The 20,092-nt window shown below is 44.4% G+C and overlaps 2 protein-coding genes across 3 annotated transcripts in view; both read right to left on the reverse strand.

The window, feature by feature from the left end:
* Positions 1 to 1,393: 1,393 nt before the first annotated feature.
* On the reverse strand, positions 1,394 to 14,148 carry ZW10 (zw10 kinetochore protein). The gene is made up of 16 exons (XM_029572188.1): positions 13,932 to 14,148; positions 13,285 to 13,419; positions 11,191 to 11,292; positions 10,149 to 10,226; positions 6,109 to 6,268; positions 5,506 to 5,655; positions 5,048 to 5,239; positions 4,479 to 4,642; positions 4,158 to 4,340; positions 3,800 to 4,038; positions 3,643 to 3,714; positions 3,377 to 3,546; positions 3,140 to 3,270; positions 2,921 to 3,052; positions 2,621 to 2,823; positions 1,394 to 2,496 (listed from the first exon to the last, which is right to left on the reverse strand). The coding sequence occupies exons 1-16, from the start codon at positions 14,040 to 14,042 to the stop codon at positions 2,376 to 2,378; spliced, it is 2,343 nt and encodes a 780-aa protein (XP_029428048.1). The 5' UTR covers positions 14,043 to 14,148; the 3' UTR covers positions 1,394 to 2,375.
* Positions 14,149 to 15,375: 1,227 nt separating this feature from the next.
* Positions 15,376 to 20,092, reverse strand: part of LOC115074190 (stabilizer of axonemal microtubules 1-like) — a 261,641-nt gene continuing 256,924 nt past the window's right edge. For both annotated transcript variants that reach the window (XM_029573438.1, XM_029573437.1), the window contains 2 exons: positions 18,548 to 18,690; positions 15,376 to 18,034 (listed from right to left, as the gene is read on the reverse strand). In XM_029573438.1, coding sequence (XP_029429298.1) covers positions 17,815 to 18,034; positions 18,548 to 18,690 — 363 coding nt within the window. In that variant the 3' untranslated portion in view covers positions 15,376 to 17,814. The remainder of the gene's footprint in view (positions 18,035 to 18,547; positions 18,691 to 20,092) is intronic.

The raw sequence follows: 20,092 nt of genomic DNA on the forward strand, positions 1-20,092 counted from the left end.
CTGAAACTTGGCCCACTCTTTCTGGAGCTAGGATGATCTGCATGCTGTTCACCATGGCTGGTTGGATTTGCTTTTCAATGTACATGATTCCAGCCTCTTATGGATCTGTCCAAACCTTTAAGCGTGTAATAGCAGTTGACTGAAGAAATACACTTTCTGAAACCATGTGATAAGGTAAGTAACTGTGCCCTCATCATCTGGTCCCTCCTGCATAATCTTCTGTCCCCTCACACCTCCTTGGGCTGTAGATCTTTATTCTGCAGCAACTTGAACTAAAGTTGGCATCTGCTTGCAGGCCCTCAGACAGCCCTGACCCTTTTCCAAAACGTGACTGGGGGGGTGCTCCAGGACACCTTACACCCACTCTGGCTGGAGATTTTGAAAATGTGTAATGGGAAGGGAGGGGGGAACCCTGCTGGCCCCCCCTGGAATTATTTGTGAAAAAGTCACTCAGTACCACTACAGCAAATCTGCCAGCCCTCTATGAAAAGGTGACACTGAAAATATTTCTTCAAGCCCTAAAACACCTCCTCTAGGGGAAGTTAGACTGCTGGGTTTTTGACTAATTTCATAACCACAGAAGCCTCTGCATCACAACAGCAGAGACCATATTCCTGGCAGAAGTCCAGATCATGTCATACAGGGCATCCAGCAGCTAGGCCTAAGTTTCCTCAGCAGCCAAGTCAGAGGTTTGGTTTTTTTTTTTTAAAGGTGTCTCTGCACCAAACTTACCATCACATGCCAGGAAAGCAAAAAGGAAATACTTCCCTGCCTCTGGATGCCACAAGACGCTGAAGAGGGGTGAGGGAACCGGATCTGATCTCCCAGGGTATAGCTAGCTCGCCCTGCTCTACCCGAGGGATGGCCCATGAAGGAACCTAACAGCTCAGGGAGCCTTCCTGTTAGGAATCTTTGCTCATCTTCCTAAAAAATTTTTTTTTTAAACTCTAGGGTGCAGGTTTGCACCTCTACCATCTGCTGGAGACAAAAATACTGAGGGACTGCAAGTGGCACTCTTTGTTATGGAACAGTACCTGAAACGTTCTCATTCTGTCTCCATCTGCTGCAAGGGATGCAAAACCCCCTTCTCTGGACTATGGTCAGCAACGATTATCTGCCTGCAGGATATTTCACCTCATGCACAACCCCTTCCCCTATAGAGAAGGGGGCTAGGTTTGGGAAGCAGAGCCCTCTTTGCTTTGCTTGGGCTGTGATCAAATGTCTTCATCCCAAGCATAGACAGTTGTTATTTTTGTTGCCACCACTGCCTGCAGAAGGTCATTCCAGGCCTCTGCCTTCCATTGAGTAAAAAGCAGCCTCACTGCATAGAGAATCTACACCAAGTTTTTCACTCCTTTTAGTGAATGCTAAACAAAAACTACAGCACACAAAATCATTTTTTTTCATTTACTTCCTTGGAAAAACTTGTGCTTATCACAGCTGCTTTTAGTTTGGCCCACTGTTCCATGCCATAGTGGATAATGGGTTTTGCTAACTGTAAGCCTGGGGTACTACTAATCACTTCTCTGAGACGGGGGGAATTTCCTTTAATGTGGTGAGGAGTGAGAGATGACATCCCCCCCAGGGACACAGGTTGAGGATGACAGTGTTAGCCCTAGAAATAAAGGGGGAAAAGAAGATAAGACATTGTGTCTTGACCAAGAGCAGCAGGAAATTAGAGATGATACTGAAAGTCATTAGAGGAGATCAGAGAACCAAAGGAATTAGGAAGAGCCAGGACAGAGCCCTGCAGCATAGCAACTTATGATGGGATAGCAGGGGAAGAAGCCCCACAGGGCCTGCTAAAGCCAAGGGAGGCTAGAGTAAGTGGTGACCAACAGTGGCAGAAGCAGCAGCTAGGATAAGGACAGAGTAAAGGCCTTTGGTTTTATCATAAACAGCTCATTGTTGAGGTGAGATCATAGCCTGTTTGAAGACATCAGGAACAACTGCAGTTGGATCCTGCATTCTAACGCTAACTTCATCTGCTGCTATTAAAACAGATCTCTCACCCACACTATGCAAGTGTCAGCTTTCCCCACTCCTCCACACTTCTGCTGCTAAACAGCCAGAAACCCAGCAAAATAGGAACTAGGGAAAGTGGGGAACCTTTCTGCCCTGCCAGACATTAACAGAATCTCCCTCACATTTAATGGCCAACTGCCTCCTTACCTAATGTAAGCAATATATTATTTTTAAAAATAAATCCAGTTGAACTACTTCAGCTTTTACCACACTTCGATGTTGTTCAAGGTAAACTCCAATTTTTTTAATTGTGATTGCCCCCCTTTCAAATCTTAGCAATCCACTCATTGCATGCGGAATTCAGTCTTTGCTGTAGCAGTTCTGTGATGACTTGGGTTGCCCGTAAAAAGTTATTTGATTTTTGCCAAAGCTGTTGCTCGTCGTTCTGTGTTCTGGAACAAGGCTCGTATCAAACTCTTCACCTCTGTCGTTGAAAACTCGTTGGCCAGTGGTCCTTTACCATCAGCCCATCTTGGAAGAAGGGAGAGAAAAAAAACACACCATTAAAAAAAAAAAAAAATAAAAAAAAAATTGAATTTACATGTGCTGTCTTATTCCTGGAATGGACATCCTCCCCCCCCCTCCAAAAACTTACCGATCCACTATTTCTTGCAGATTGGCTTGCAAGATGATCATCAGTTCTTTGAATTTCACCCATTTCTTGACATAGATGGGAACCTCTTCCTGATATTTCTTATTTGTATTTTCTTCCAGTAGTGGTATGAAAACATGAGGCCCCTCTTCTACTACCAAACGACATAACGTGTACAGCTTGTCCCCATCCTCTGCTGAGATATCCTGTCACCATTCAAACATAAAAAAGGAAATTAATTACTGGCAGGCCTCTTGGTCCTTTTTAGGCTATGGAACCTCTGTCCGTGTACTGCAAACTCACCTCCAAGGCCGTGATCCTGCCAATGATTTCTATAACCGCAGTGTTCAGCAGTGTCCCCATGGCCTTGCAGTATACATGGACAGGAAGCACATCTTGCCATACTTTGCCCAGTCTCTTCAACTGGTGCATCACCTAGAAAACATACACAGCGCTGCTACACCCGGTTAAGCTTCTTTCTATAGGGAATTAATGCAGTGACACCTATCAGACAAGCCTCACCTGTCTTACAGCTTTACTAGCACTGGAATAATTTTCTTCATCATCCATGTTGGAGAAGTTCCTTGCACTCGCTAGTCTCTCCAGCAGCTCCCCCTTCTGTATGCGCATTTGGACCAAAAAGCTCTCTGTGCCTAGGAATGTCACATAGGAGGGGATAAATAAGAGCCCCAGCATTGCAAGGTTTTTGGTTAATGGATTAATAGGGATTTTTTTTTTTGTCGTTATATTAGTAAATACCAAGTCTCCGGAAGCCTGGTACAAGGTCCACAAAGGTGGCCGCTCCGTCACACAGAGGAGAAGGCAGGTGATACTTGAACTGGTGGCCCAGTGTCAGCAGGTGGTGAGCAATAAACATGCAGTTGTTGTGATGAATGGCAGACAGCTGCGGCAACTTCTGCAGGTTCTCTCTAACCCCCACAGAATCAAAAACAGAACACATTTTTTGAACAAGTGACTTCCAGCATGGGTTCAGCTTGAAAATGCAAAACAATATAATCACTTACTTGTGGTATGTTGGTACTACATCATGGAACAAATGGAAAATGTTCCTGACTGTGTAGAAAAGTTGAATGGCACTACAAGAAAGAGAAATAGGTGAGAATTGTGCTTCTCTTCCTTGCCTTCCGACTCTCGCCCTTTATTTCTGAGGACCAGGCTTACCACTGCATGGAGCTGGATGTGGCCTCCGACAGCGTCTGGTAAGCCAGGTCCAGCAGCTTTTGCACCGACTCACTGACACGACACACAGGCAGGGCAAAAGGCTGCTGCCCCTGTTTGCTTTCATGCTCCAGCTCCACCATTTCATTGTGGACTGTTTTGGACACCTTTTGTAGCTTCAGCTTGTCACTGGCAGTAGGGGCTGGCAGTTTTGGTATGCTCACCCTGGACTCGGGAACAATCTTGAACAAAAGCAAAGTTCACACATTATATAGAGCCAGTGCACATTCACGCAGCAGGAAGCAACATTATAATACAAGACGAAGTTGGTTCCTGGCTAGCCAAGCGCAACTCCTGTTACCTTCACAGTGTTGTGAATGTCTGACGTCATTAGATTTCTGGCCACCACAATCACATCCTGACACTTCTTGCTAGCAAAGTGAGCATTGACATTTCTAGCATACTTCAGCAGATCAGTGGCATCTCCTTTCAAAAACTTCATTTGCTTTAGAGCATTTTCAAACTCTTCTGTGGACTGGATCACCTGGAAAACAGTAAGGCAGCTTACTACGTTCAGGGGGAAAAACTGAGAAGGCTGCATGTGCATTTCTTACAGTGTGTGTCAGATATTCTTAGCACATTCTCTTCTCCTCTCTCGGCCCTCCCCCAATACTGCTCCTACCTCTTCATACTGTTCCAACATACTGGTGTTGGTTGGGATAGAGTAAACCAAACAGTCTTTGATTATGCATTCTGACATCTCCTCCCAAATCATGTCACCTAGCACTTCCGCCAGCACCACCTTTGGTTTCTTCTCATTCTCCGTGGACAGCTCTAAAGGCACAGCTAAAGAAACAAACATTTCAAAATCCGGTGTTTCAATGCAGCTAATATTTCTCTGAAAGATTCTTCCAGGGCTGCTCTTGGATCAGTTACTAACACTTTCAAGCTTACACACAGCCAGCACAATACAGCACTAGGGGGCCAGTGCAATGACTTAACAATTCATACATTACGGTGGAACCTGCATGGGCAGATTATTTATTTATTTAAACTGGTTTCTAACATCTTATCCTTTGTTCAAGCTGGTCAGTAAAAACTTTGTCTATGATTACTGGGATTTATAAGCAAGCTGCACCCTTCTTTACCACTACAAGAGCTTCTTAGACAGGAGGGAATGGAAAAATAATGGAGGCTGCGAAAGGAGGAGAGAGAGGGGGGATTTCCCAGTGCCCCTCCCCCCACCTGTACCTAGCAAGTGTTGATGAAGAAGTTGGAGAACAGATGTGATATTGAGAAAAACCTTTCCAGGTGTTGAACGTTCTACATCTGTTTCAAGACTTTCAAACCTCAAGACAACACTCTGAGTCTGATGCTCAATCTGTGTATGAAGGGACGGATAGAAGATCAGCGGTTTCAGGATATACTTCAACAAGATTTGACCTGGAAAAAGGAAAGCAATAACCAAGCTATTGCATCATTCACACGCACCCAACATGACTTTTCCACAAGCTGAAAACACACACAAGATTTGCAGTTAAATTTGTGTCTTTTTACTGTTGTGCTAATGATTGCCCGGTCTGCAGCCCATCAGGCCTCACACCACTGAATTAGATCAGTCAAGATATCAGTTACCTGTGTGTAAGGGAAAGGAGAATCTAAAATGCTGGTCTGATTGCCGATCTAAATAAGAAGCACTAATCTCTTACTGAAGAACTTCAGTTTGGTGTTCAGCTCTCCTACAACAGCGAATGCCTGCAGCACGGATGTCAGGAGCGAGCAGGAGCCTCTCTCTTCCTTTGGAGTCAGTGTGTACAAGTGGAGTTCCGTCTTCAGAGCAGACTTCAGGCCCTCCGTGTCTAGAGTCAGAAATTCACTTTAATACTGCAGATAGGAAATAGAGGAGCCATTTGGGTTTTGCAGCACTTTATCCACTAGCAAACTTGGGGGTCTTACAAAGCTTAGTCAATTAGGCCCCAGGATCACATGTGCATATTGGGGAGGGAGGGGGAGAATGTTTAAAGAAATGTATTAAAAGCAACAGCTTGACTATTCCATCTACTAGTACGCATCATGTTTCCTTTCTAAACAGTTTACAGTTCTTTAATTGTAAGGCACAGTCACGCGAGACAGCTGCCAACTGCTCTAAAAGGCAGAAAGGGTGGTTCAAGTAGTGAACTATAAGTCAGGGAGATACCCGGAACTTGAGTTCAAGCCTTACTCGTCAGTGTTTCCAACACAACATGACAAACTAATTCCTACACAGTAACCCTCTTGTTGAAAAGTCCCTGGCCAGAACAAGTGCAAGATACCTTTAGCTGGAGGAAGCTTCCAGACAACCAGCTGCTTCCATTCCTCTCCAAGGTGATAGAGCAGGTTCTCTTTCTGTAATGTCAGCTCAATCCCAAGTCCCTTCAGCAGCTGCAGCTCAGCGCCCTTCCGTGTCTTCAGTGCTCTCAGAGTGTTCTGTGCCTGGGGTGAAAGGTGAAGGATGCAGGGCCAATCACTCACAAGGGATTGCTGAGGAAGGACTTGCTTTTGCTGTATTAGCACCTTGTTTCTAATGTTCCATACAAAAAGCAATTTTGTCTGTACCATGCAGGTTCCCTGTTCGTACTCCGATCAGTCCAGACTCCTGGATTTTGCCTCCCTTCCAGCAGATGGAGACAGAGAAAGTTTTGCTGACTCTGTCACATAACTTGGTGTGCCATCTGCTGTCCATCAGAATTTCTCGGTCTCCAGCAGATGGTGCAAAATAAAAGTAATAATTTAAAAAGTAATTAAAATAAAAAGATAGACTGGCTACCCTCCCTGAAGGTTGGCAGGTCTTGGTGGGGCCATCCTTTCAGGTAGAGGAGTGGACAGGAAGGAGGGGGGGGGGGGGTTAGAAACCCCTGGGTCTGTCCAGATCCTTGACCCCGAGGGGAGAGATATCAGGCGGGGCCAGTTTCCTCTCCTCCCTCCTACAGGTGGACAGCCAGAGCCTGCAGCTGCCAAAGGGAAGTTGATATGTAAAGTTATGTATAAAATAAAAAAAGTTTTAAAAGGTATTTTAACTTCTTGTGCCAGTTGGGTGATTCGGCCTGGCGTAGCGTACCGCTTCGGGGAGGTCCTATGCGTTAGGAGCAGATTCTTGCAGCACTTTGCAGGCGGGCTGGTGCAGCAGTGACGGCTATGCCGTGCGGTGGGCAGTGCGCGGTGAGACACGCTCATGACTTTCCCTTACCGGCTCTTGCTCCCACTGCCTCTCCGGGGGAGAGGGCAGCTCGAGGAGTACAGTGAAAGCCCCTGACAGACGGCAAGCTTCTGCAGGGAGGATTCGAGCAGCCCAATGCTACCTTCCTGATTTTGGCAGGAACGGTGGCCATTTTGTTCTCCTTTGCTGCCGTGGCTGAGAGAGCATCTAAGGAGTCGGGCCTCTGGGTCCCGGAAAACGCTGTTGGGAGAGGATGTAGAAGACCTCCTAGAGCAGGATCCAGATGTTCCAGGGGTTTTCCCCCCCCCTGGATTTAGTGCTCCTGTTGCACAAGGCTTTTTTGGCTAGACTGGTGGCGGGACGTTGCCTTCACAAGCCAGCAGATCTGCATGAGCCATTTTTGGCCAAGAGGCCTAGATCACCTCAAGCTGGTGGTACGGCCAGAGTTCGGCCCAGCACTTGCATTCAGGGAATGCAGACAATCCTTCGGCGGGCTCGGAGGATGGGAATCCTCTGGTTGATGATCCATCAAGGGTGGATCCTCCTCTGGATTGTCCGGACCCTGAAGATGCGTGGGATCAAACACCCATGGTGGAGGGAGATGATCTGAAAGTGGTCCGTCTTTTCCACCACGTTGAATTATGGCCCCTAATTCCATGTGTCCTGAAGGAAATGGGGATTAAAGAAACCCAGGCTGTTTCGGACCATGAGGTGGATCTGGTTATGGAGGATTTGGGGAGGCCAGCAAAGGCATTCCCCCTTCCATAAATCTGTGAAGACTTTGGTGTTCTGGGGGCAGGAAGCTCCAGACACAGGTTTAAAAGTTGGCAGAGCCATGGAGAAATTGTATCCCTTCCCAGAAGACATCTTGGATCTGCTGTGAATGTCGAAGGTGGATGCTTGGTTTTGGCGGTGGCGAAGACTACTATGATTCTGGTAGCGGGAATGGCGGCACTTAAGGATATGCACTATAGGAAGTTGGAGGTACACGTAAAGAAGATTTTTGAGGTGTCAGCATTGGGAATTCGCGCGCTGTATGCAGTAGTTTTATGCTCTGGACCGGATTGCGCTGGGTACAGCAATTGCAATCAGATAGAATGCTATCCATGGAAGATGTAAAGCAGGCCGAGAGGCTGGAAGCTGTAGTTGGCCTACAGTGCAGATGCTTTGCATGATCTCATACGCACTTCCTCTCGATCTATGATGTCTGCAGTCTCTGCTACGAGGCTTCTTTGGTTGAGGAACTGGTTGACGGATATTTAGTCTAAGTCTCAGCTAGTAAAAGGTTTGGTTTTCAACTCCTTAAGGATCCAGGTGGTGGCCTTGGGGTGCCTTAGAGGCAAGATACATGGTATGCCTTTGGCTGCACATCCGAATGTGGTGCACTTTTCTGTGAGGTGTGAAGCATTTGCGTCCCCCCGTGCAGAACGCGTGTCCCCCCATGGAGCCTAAACTTGGTTCTTAAAGCGACGTGTAGGGTGCTCTTGAATGATCTTAATTATAGGTCATTTTTTCTGGTAGAGGTTTTGTTCGGCCAGAAGGATTTTGGAGCCACAAGCCCTCTCATGTAGAGATCCTTAACTCTGGTGTCTCTGTACATTGCCTTCTTTTCTTCCGAAGGTTGTTTCTTTCGTCCTTTCACTGGAATCAGTCCGTGGAGTTACCAGCCCTTTGCAAATCTGGATATGAAGGAGTGGAGGTGTCTGGACTAATGGCTTTAGAGTTTCCGATCATCTTTTCATTCTCTTGAGTGAGGCGAAGCAGAGGCATAAGGCCTCTAAAGCTAAAATAGCACAGTGATTGAAGGAGGCCATAGCTTCAGCATAATTTGTCAGGACCGGTCGGTGCCTCAGGGTCTGAGAGCTCAATTGATTCGGTCGCAATCGACATCCTGGGCTGAATGCCAATTAGTGATGCCGCAAGAGAATTGTAGGGTGGCGACTTGAGTCACTGCACACTTTCTCCAGACATTACTGACTGGATGTCCAGGCACTGGAGTCTAGGAGCTTTGGTGAAAACGTGCTTCGAGCGGGACTCTTGCAGTCCCATCTGGTTTAGGGAAGCTTTGGTACATCCCAGCGGTCTGGACTGATCTGGGTAAGTACAGGGAAAGTAAAATTGGTTCTTACCTGCTAATTTTCATTTCTGTAGTACCACGGATCAGTCCAGAGTTCTGCCTGGGTTTGGAGAGTCCACTCGATCTGTGTTTGCTTGTATACAAGCTGAAGATGTTTTCCCGTTGGCATTGTAACTCAGGTGATGGTTGTATATTCTGGATTATATATGGTAGAGATGTGCATTCGTTTTTCCCGAATTAGGCAATTTCAACAAAATTGTCTAACTCGGCATGGTTCGGGGGAACCGAAAAACGAAAGGAATTTTTCCGATTAGCGTACACTAACGGGAGTGCGCTAACTTTGACCAGTTAGTGTGCACTAACCCGAAAATTGGGGGCCCCTGAAAAAAAAACAAACAAACTGCGAGAAAAACGAAATTTCTGCGGGGCCCCCGAAAACGAAGCTCAAAACAATAAAAAAAAAACAAAACGATGCACATCTCTAATACATGGTTACATTGTGTTTTTAGAGACAGTTCCATCTTGGCTTGGGTACAGGTCTGCATTTACATTTATTAAAATGTATAAATTGCCTAAGTCAAAAGGCCTAGACGATGAACAAGGTAACATACAAAATCATGATAATCAACAAGACAGTTGGCACATAAGGTTATATGACAGTGTCAGCAAAACTTTCTCTGTCACCATCTGCTGGAAAGGAGGCAAAACTCAGAAGTCTGGACTGATGTGGGGTACTACAGGAATGAAAATTAGCAGGTAAGAACCAACTTTCCTTTACTTTTCTACAAAATATTTAGATATTTATTCCATCCTAAGATCAACTGGGGCAGGTTATAGTACAACATAAAAATAGTTATGCAATAGAAGTAGATGTACACAACAGAAAATCAAATATATCAATCATCATCAAATAGCAGTAAATAAAGTTTCTAAAGTACATCTAAAAGACATAAGGTCCGTTATTAAGTATACAGTTTGTGGTAACATTCCACCAATTTGCAACCACATAAGCATAGTACAATGCTGCACCTTTCCAGCAAAAGCACTCTATTTCCAGTTGACAGGTATTGCTCACTTGCCTTGTCCAGGTGCTCAGCAGCACCGATGTAGTTTCTCTCAGACACCTTACAACTGTATTTCTCAATATCAGTGTCAAACTGAAAAGGAATAAAACAGGTTAAATCCAAGAATGAAATTAATGGCTACAGTGAGGTACTCATCCTGTTGTGCCAATCATCTGTGAAGTATTTTCCTTTCTGAGGAATGCCGCAATACAAAGACAAAAATGTTTGTGGTTCCAGAGCGGAGCATTAATGTACAAAAGACAGAAGATACTTTGACCACATCCTCCCAACAACAAATTCCACAGCTTGATTGTGCAATGAGTGAAAAATGACCCACTAGTTCTAATACTATGGACCATGACAGCCCGATCTGTTTTCCTTTGCATCATGCAGCCTACCCTTCTGGACACATATTCTTAAAACATACATCCTCTGTCGGAGAGGATAGCACTTCACCCAGAAGGCAGGTTTCAACTATAGGAACATTTCCTGCTACTTTCCTGATGTCCTTCTCCAAAGGACTGCCAGCCTGGAGTTGGTCTCGCTCTATTCTATGTCCCTGAAGTTCTCCTCTATATACCTCTGTCTCAGCACTGCCAGACCCGCCCTCGAGCCTATCAATATCTTTTATTTTTAATCTCAGAAGATAAATTGCAAACTTCCATCCAATTAGCCAAAAATGTTACTGGATTTCTACCTAAAACTCAGCAAACATGAGTTTTAATAATCTTTAAGAGCAAAAGAGAAATTATGCACAGTTGACTTTGTAACAATGAGAATCCTTACAGGAAAGAAAAGCCAGTCCACCATAGAATTAAAAGGAGTGTATACAGAAGAGTGTGGGAAAACAGCAACTAAGTTTAATTTCCCAATAGCTGATTCTATCAAGCCTCAACAGAATATATTGAGTTTAAAGAAAGAAAAAAAATTTAAGAAAAATCTAGCCAGGAAAAAACATCAGCACAATATGGACAAAAACTGGGCAGGAAAAAAAGCCAGCAAGAACAATTCAAAAGATAAGTATTCTGATTATAAAACAGTTCCTCTGAATACTGACCTCTTGGAGTTGTTTAAGAACACTTAGGACTATTGTGTTCTTTTCTAACTGTTGCCTCAGCTCAATAAATTCTGTGGCAGCAACATGCAGATCTCTCTGGACCTGTAATAAGGAACAGAGACATTTCCTACTGTACTTATACCAAAATAGTTACAACCCTGTAATTCAAAGAAGGAATGTAAATATTTGTGAATACTTTTTTTAAACAATTGAAATTTATAGTTTACTGTTTAATCATTATTTAGATTTATATTCCACTTTTTGCACTTTTTTCGGCACTTCAAAGTGGATTACATTCAGGTACTATAGGTATTTCCCTATCCCCAGAGGGCTTACAATCTAACAGGCCGATACAGTACAGTGCGCTCGGATTGGACGCGCATTTTGGATGCGCTAACTTTACCCCTTATTCAGTAAGGGGTAATAGCGAGTTGAAAACGCGTGTCCAACCCCCCCGAACCTAATAACGCCCGCAACATGCAAATGCATGTTGATGGCCCTATTAGGTATTTCCCGCGTGATTCAGAAAGCAAAATGTGCAGCCAAGCCGCACATTTTACTTTCAGAAATTAGCGCCTACCCAAAGGTAGGCGCTAATTTCTGCCAATACCGGGAAAGTGCACAGAAAAGCAGTAAAAACTGCTTTTCTGAGCACCCTCCGACTTAATATCATGGCGATATTAAGTTGGAGGTCCCAAAAGTTAAATAAAGTTAAATAAAGAAATAAAATTTGAAATCGGTCCGTGGCTCACAGGTTGAAAACCGGACGCTCAATTTTGCTGGCGTCCGGTTTCCAAACTGTGGCTGTCAGTGGGCTCGAGAACCGACGCCGGCAAAATTGAGCGGCAGCTGTCAAACCCGCTGATAGCCGCCGCTCCTGTCCAAAAAGAGGTGCTAGGGACACCGCCGGCCCTAATTTAAATATTTTAGTTTACTGAATCTCGTGCACAGGACACTGGCCTGTGCGCTCGCCGGGAGACGCTCTCCCGCGAACTTTACTGTATCGGCCTGTAAGTTTGTACCTGAGGCAATGGAGGGTAAAGTGACTTGCCCAAGGTCACAAGGAGTGACAGTGGGACTTGAACCCTGGTCTCCTGGTTCGTAGCCCACTGCTCTAACCACTAGGCTACTGAGTAGGAGACTGGTAGGGGCAAAACCAGAACCTGAGCCTGGTAAACAAGGTGGCAACTGTAAGACAGTGGGAGGCTTAGGGAAAGCAATAGCTGTGGTGTTTGTCTAGCCTAGCAATGTGGAGTCTGTGCCATCATCACTACTGCAGATGTCCTGACCTTGCCATCCTATCAGGGATGCAACCAAGAAGCCCAGTAGCCAGGCCAAGGGCCTGTCTCACCCTCACTTGTCCCAAAGTAAGTAGTGCCTGCTCCAATCATCACTCTCTCTCTCTGTGGCCCAGTTGCTGCAGTTCTACGGGAGATAATGCCTTGCAGTTTAGTTTTAAGCTTTTTCATTTATTTATTTATTTACATAAACTTATATACTGCTACTTCCACAACAAGAGTTCAGTGCGGATCACGATAAAAACATTCATAAAACACAAGACAAATCAAATAAAACATTACATACAATCAGCAACATTTTTAAATTACAAATATGCTTTTTTGAAAAGCCAGGCCTTTAAATCCCTGCTAAAAAGTTTAAATATCTTTCTCTTCTCAAAGCCTCGATGGAAGGGTATTCCATAACTTAAGCCCTACATAACACAGCACCCTCTCTGCTGATTCTTCTGCAATCTAAAGTTATTAGTTAACTTTAATATTTTACATTCTTGAGTTAAAGTATAAATCTTGAAAAACTGAACTATCCCCATAAAATGTAGATTTTTTTTCTGTTCCTATCAATTGGTGCTGGACCGATCTCAGTACACTAATAGAAAACAACCAGGTAATCACAGGCAGGAAGCAGAGTGCTGTTAGCCAAAACGTACACACCATTTTTAACTAACAGGATTTCATGCACATACCTGGCTACTGATTGGGCAGAATCCAAACCCAAGCATTTGTCTGGTTACAACGTGTATGGCTACTGACTGACAGCTCATGTCCTACTTACAAATCTGAGATCGTTGCTAGTTACCTCATTTTCAATTCTTGATTTCAGCAGGTCTATGTCACTGGACAGGTTATCAACTTGAGATACTAAATCCTCTGCACTCTGCATGCTGGGGAGAAATTCTTCATATTTCTTATTAATCATGTCACACACATCCCCCTGGCAGAAAACAATATCAAAAGCATCAGTTCAGATTTTAAACTGGGTAAATAAATTAAAGCCTCATCTATATTAAGATGGTTGGGGAGTGAATGCTGGGGTTCCAGACTCATCCAGGGAGCTAGGCAGTTTTGCTTTCAGCCTCCTGCCTTCAAAAGGGTAGGTTTTCCAGCCGCAGCTTGGCACTCGGGAGTGTCGCTCTTCTTACTCACCCCCTTGCCAGAAAACATATTTCCTATTAAAACTAGGAACTACCCCTGCTCGTCCAAGAGGACCGAAAAATGAGGTTTGAAGCAGCATATTTTCTTTTAAAACATTTCACTTTGACAGGTGAAAACTTAAGTTTTAACCCGAGGTATGGTGGCTGTTTTTAAACGCGAGAGTGCATGTGGCTGAACCCAAAGCAGCTGCTGTGAAAACTTTTAATGCAAGGGCTGGGACGGGGCACTGCCCCCGCTTCCAGGAGGCGCAGGCCTCACACAGTCACAATCCCGTCTCGGGCCGGCGCCTACCTTCACTTCCTCCACTCTCTGGGACAAGCGGCTGATTTTGGTGCTCAGATCCTCCTTCTCCAGCCGGCCGGAGCGCGCCAACACCTCGGTGACAAAGGACGCTGAAGCCATCCCCAGCGGTGCTGCTGCCGACGGGGACCGTCACCGCCTCCCCTGCCACACGTTACCCTCTCCGGCTTCTACACCCTCGGCCAAACTGGCCGCCGGGATACCCTACGTCCCAGCGTCGCGCGCACTGCCCGCCGGGACTTGTAGTCCTTCGCTCCGTTGGCAGGGGGGGGCTCCCGAACTACAGCGGATGGTAGCCCGCCGCAGTCAAAACGCGAAGGTGGTCGCGTGTTTGAAAGGAGCTCGCCGTTTTACCTTATCGTCCACGTAAACTATTTCTATTACATCTCCATGAAAGCATCACACCTGTTCAGAAAGTGCACCACTGCATGTAGCCTCCAGAATTTCATGCAGCTGCTGTTTCAAATTTTATTGAGGGCCTTCGGGAAGAAGGTAAAAAACCTTATTTAAACAACCTTTTACACTAGCGCATTGGATCCTTCGCACTATTTATTTAAAATAATTTCTAACCCCACACATTACAAGAAGTTAATGGCGATATTACATTCATAAAAACAATACAAATCAGGAGAGGGGCAATTGGCAAATCTGTGTTGCAGTGATTCATTCTTTGAAAGCCAGTGTTAAAAAAAAAAAGTTTTTAAAGCTTTCTTATGTCTGCCTCAATGCCTTACTCAGTCCCTTTAATGCAGGCGTGACCAATCAACTCCAGTCCTTAGGAGCCATAAACAGGCCTGTTTTTCTGGATAGCCATAATGAGATAGGTCTGCGTACAGTAGCAGGCCAATGCAATACCAACGCGCTAAAAACGTGCGGCCAAAGTGGATGCACTTTTTTTTAACTCACACACAATCACCTCTTCTGGGTGCTCCATGCAATAGGCAAACGAGTTGCCGAGATAGAAAGGACGTGCTAGAGATAAATTTGCATCCCTGTTGCATCCATGGCATCAGGCTCCCAGGAGAGGTGGCTCAATTTTATGAGCATCCGTTTTCCTAACCCCTGCTCAGCTGGCAACAATTTTTTTTATGTTGCTGCTTTCAGTGGTTCCTCCGACTTAATATCACCACGATATTAAACTTTTGGAGCTCCTCAAGATTTAACACCAACTCCGGGGCTGGTGTTAATTTTTGAGGGTAAAAATGTGCACGTCGGGCACACATTTATTTTTTATATAAGGAGGATACTAGCTAATAGCCTCATCAACATGGCATTTACATGTGTTGAGCGCTATTAGCTACGCACTGGTTTGGACGCACGTTTTGTATGCATTAATCCCCTTTTTGCATAAGGGGTTATGGACACGCATCCAAAACGCACATCCAACCATGGGTTAACCTGTGCACTAGCCTGAGCGCACTGTATTGCATCGGCCTAGTAGTGTGCGTAAATTTATCTCCTGCATATTCATTTTGGATATCCAGAAAACCAGGCCTGTTTGTGGCTTTTGAGGACTGGAGTTGGCCACCCTTGGCAATGTGTATGTAAGTGTTGGATCCTGGTCCAAATGTGTTTAACATTCTGTATATATATCCCAGTGACCAAGGTTTATGTCAATGGTTCCCAAACCTGACCTGAAGGACCCCCTAGCCAGTCATATTTTCAGGATATCTACAATGAATATGCATGAGGAAAATTGGCATATACTGAGTCTTCATGGTATGCACATTTATCTCATGCATATCAGTTGCATATATCCGGAAAATCCAACTGGCTGTAGGGTCTCCAAGCCAGGTCTGGGAAGCTCTGGTTTAAATAAAGTACCCTGGACCTGCCACATGCAGGGGTTTTTCAAAACTGCCCACTTAATACATATGTATTTAAAAAAAATCAACCTGATCCCTTAAGTCTGCCCAAAAGGAATGGTGCAAAAACAGGAGGCATTATATATTTTTAAACTTGTGAAAAAAAATGGAGAAGGGAAGATCTACTTTTCTTTTCTCTGTGACCTATTCAGCGAGGGGTGAGCTCAGTGAAGGACAAGGAGAATGTAATTTGTTAATATTGGAAGATCATATAACATGCAAAAAAGCACCTTGTCCTTTAATCCCCATGCATATGCTTCATTATGGCTGAATGTGGAAAGGCCAGTTTTGGGTCTAGCCAACAGGGAACTAAGAAGTTACGAGACAAATAAAACCCCTGGGTGTGAAAATTGCATCTCCCTGCCTTCCCACAATCCAATTAAACAAGCATGCAAACTTTCATAATGCACGCGCTTCTAGCCTGATTAAAGAGAGACATAACAGGGGATGGGCATTAGGTTAGGAGAATAATTTTCAGTGCTACTTGAGTTGTAAGAGCTGCAAGGTACACAGGTACAAAAGTATTTGTATTCTTTGCCATTAAGTAGCTTACTGAAAATTGCAAACTCTCCCCCTGGATCTGCTGGAGACAAGGAATTCAAGAAAGCACGGAGTATCTCAGAGGGAGAGGAACAGATTGTAAAGCTAAGCAGGTGTTGTGGATGGGTCAAATGGTATTTATCTGTACTCGTGTTCTATGTTTCAATGTAAGTTCACATTCAGACGTCTGATCTGATGACATTAGGGAAATTCATGAAAAACAGAGAGGTAGGTGAACCATACAAATAAATATGACAAGAGTGGTACACAAAAAGATAAATAGATAATATATGAATAAGTAAATATTAAAAATGTGTGATAAAATATTACAAATTTCATATCAGTAAAAATATAATTACAATAAAATCAAACATAAAATTGGAACCAATGATGGATCCAATATACCTGGCAAGGCCGTGTTTTGACAAGATGTCTGCTTCAGAGGTGATTATATAATTGATCGTCTTATTCCCTTCTAGCTAAGAGAAGAAGAGGCTGACCATACACGAGCTTAAAAATCTTAAGCCTAAAAACAGTTGTAAACATTCCAAGGCACCTGAAATGGTAAAATGAATCTTCTTCCTTCCTTATTTGCAAACAGAAATCACAGCTCACAAGGACAGCCTGCAGCACTGCACCACAGAATGAACCAATATTCATTTTACCATTTCTGGTGCCTCTTAGGTACCCCGGAATTCTTACAGATGTTTTAGGTTTATGATTTTTAAGCACAAGTATGGTCCATTGGTCAACCTCTTCTCCTCTTAGCTAGGAGGGAATAAGGACGATCAATTATATAATCACCCCTGAAGAAGACATCTTGTCGAAACATGGCCATGTTGGGTGATTTGGATCCGTCGTTGTGCTAATTTTATGTTTGATTTTATTGTTAATATGCTTTTATTGATATTAAATTTGTAATATTTTATCATATATTTGTATTTGTTTATTCATATATTTTATCTATTTATCTTTTTGTGTACCACTCTTATTAGAGAAATTCATACCAGAAAGCTAATGTACAGCCTAAAATTACTCATTTTGGAATACATTTTTAGAATGGCTCTGTTTTGTCATTTATTTGGAATAATAAAACAACTCAATCACTTCTCAAAAGGAAAATGGCTATTATAACCTATTCATGTTTCGATAAATTAACAAGGGTGAAGCAAGAGAACAGCGCATGCACAACACACAGCATGGAAGTTGGATAGCGGAGACAGGCTCAGGGGGGTTCAGTGGATCCCAACAAAAGGAAACCCTGATATCAGGCAATGAAGAACAAAGCAGGTCCAGATTTGTGGTTGTAAGCCTCACCTGTGTGATTTCCCTTTACATATCATGATTTTTGCCCTTCTCTACCAACAAATGTCTAAATTTGGCTTTCAGCACCTAAATGCCAAAAATTCAGCATTTCTTCAGTTTGGTAGATCAGATTTGTGTGCTAACATGTCTCTTGAGATATCTAATTACATTGCAGAGTTAAGTTTGTCCTGGTAATGCTGGCATCCCCAGGCTGCATGGTGATTCAGACAACATGTCTCATGGTGCATGCTGTTTACACAGCGGTTAGTGCTCTGGCATCCTTTGCGGGACACAGACGAGATCAGATTTTTTTTCGCTGAATTTTCCTTCTCTTGCCCCTGGACTAGGTAGGTCTGTAAACGACAGACAGGGAGAGGAATGGGCCTGGAAGAAAAACATGAGCCAGTTACATAGGCAAGTCTGCGGTCAGCATGAATGATCAATACATTAGCCCAAGGCTGGCCAACTCTGGTCCCTTGAGAGCCACCAGCAGGCCAGATTTTTCAAGATAGCCGCAATGGATATGCATGAGTGCGTACAAATCTATCTCATGCACATTCATTGTGGATATCCTGAAAACCTGGCCGGCTTGTGGCTCTCGAGGACTGGAATCGGCCACCTCTGCCTTAGACTGACTTCCCTGAGTTCCTCTCATCCCCAGATGCGGCGTCGCCAGCACTTTGCTTGCTGCATCACCCTGGGGTTTAGCAGCAGGGATGGTAGGGATGTCAGAGGAGAAGACACTTTCTGCCTTGCACAGTTTGCTTCAGTAATCGAGAAGAACAACAAAGGGAAAGGCACAGCTATTAGAGATAATTTATTGCTGCCACAGAAATAGTTCCCTAGGCTTTTAAGAGGTAGAGACCTGTACCTAAAGTTAGAAGGAGTATCCAGTACCTGTATGTCTCCCTGTGGACTGTGGAGAAGTCCTGCTCTCCTGTCAACTCAATGGAGTCATGCTCTGGTTTACAGTTCTTCACCCTTTCTGCCTTTTTGGGTAGGAAGGTGCTCTGTGTGGTGGTCTCGTTCTCAAGTCTGGCCTGCCGAGTGCAGAGATTACAGGAGAACATTATTCAGGAAATAAAAGCGGATTTCAGGCAACGTGTAGGACATCCTCACACTGCACCTCTTCCATCTGGTGCCTCGCCTGAGCGTGCGCTTAAGTAGAATTCATGCCTTGGGTCGGGGGCAATGTTCGGAGTGTGCACACTGGGGCAAAGACTGCAAACAATTTTTACCCATGGGCTTTGCTCCAAATTTTGACTGCAAAATATGCTCAGATTTGTGCCTTGCAAGTTGCTGTGGGGATAAAGTGTGCATGGTCGCTTGCACCTGCTTTTTCTGCTGGTGGAGTTTTGCTGGAAAAGTCGTCTACTCGCACGTGGGGGCGCAGGGCGCAATCTTTTAGGGGCATTGAGGGAGGGCAGTTTTCTACAGACATGTAACATGGGCAGAACTCCATTTCACTTGTGCAAATTGCTTTCAGAATAGTCATTTCAGGGGACATGGAATTGCTAAATAGCTGTCACTTGGCTACAGCATGGGACAATCCAATCCAATGTCAACGGATTATGGGAGGACTGCAGGGGACCCTCGTGAGACTGGGTGTCTGAACAGCAGATTAAATTTAATATGGAAAAGTGCAAAGTGATGCACATAGGGAGAAATAATCCCAACCACAGGTACACGATGCTGGGTTCTGTTTTGGGAGTCACTACCTTGTGGACAATACGTTGAAATCCTCTGCTCAATGCACAACAGCAGTCAAAAAAGCAAATAAAATGTTAGGAATGATCTGAAAAGGAATGGAGAATAAAACGGAAAATATAATTTTGCCTCTGTATCGAGCCATGGTGCGACCGCACCTTGAGTATTGTGTGCATTTCTGGTTGCCCCATCTCGAGAAAGGCCTAGCGGATCTAGGAAAGGTGCAGAGGAAACCTCTCCCCTATGATGAGGCTACGCAGGCTAGAGCTCTTCAGCTTGGAAAAGAGACGGCTGAGAGGGGACCTGAGAGAAGTTTACAATATCATGAGTGCGGTGGAACGGGTAAATAAAGGACGGTTATTTACCCTTTCTAATAATACTAAAACAAGGGGGCTCTCAATGAAACTGGCAACCAGCAGATTCAAAACAAATAGCAGAAAGTGCTTTTTCCCTCAGCGCACAGTCAAGTTGTGGAATCTGTTGCCAGAGGGCGTGATCAAGGTGACGAGCATAGCAGGGTTTAAAAGGGGTTTGGATGCGTCCCTGGAGGAAAAGTCCATAACAAATTATTGGCCAGGTAGACTAGCGAGAGCGAGTAACAAGAAACAGATCAACTTTTTGGGATTTGCTGGGTACTTGTGGCTTGGGCTGGTCACTGTCAGAGAGGGAATGATGGTCTGACCCAGCATGGCACATCTTATGTTCTAACTTTATTTGTATTCTGTTTTTCCAACA

The sequence above is a fragment of the Rhinatrema bivittatum genome, chromosome 12 (assembly GCF_901001135.1).
Source record: "Rhinatrema bivittatum chromosome 12, aRhiBiv1.1, whole genome shotgun sequence".
Lineage (NCBI taxonomy): Eukaryota > Metazoa > Chordata > Amphibia > Gymnophiona > Rhinatrematidae > Rhinatrema > Rhinatrema bivittatum.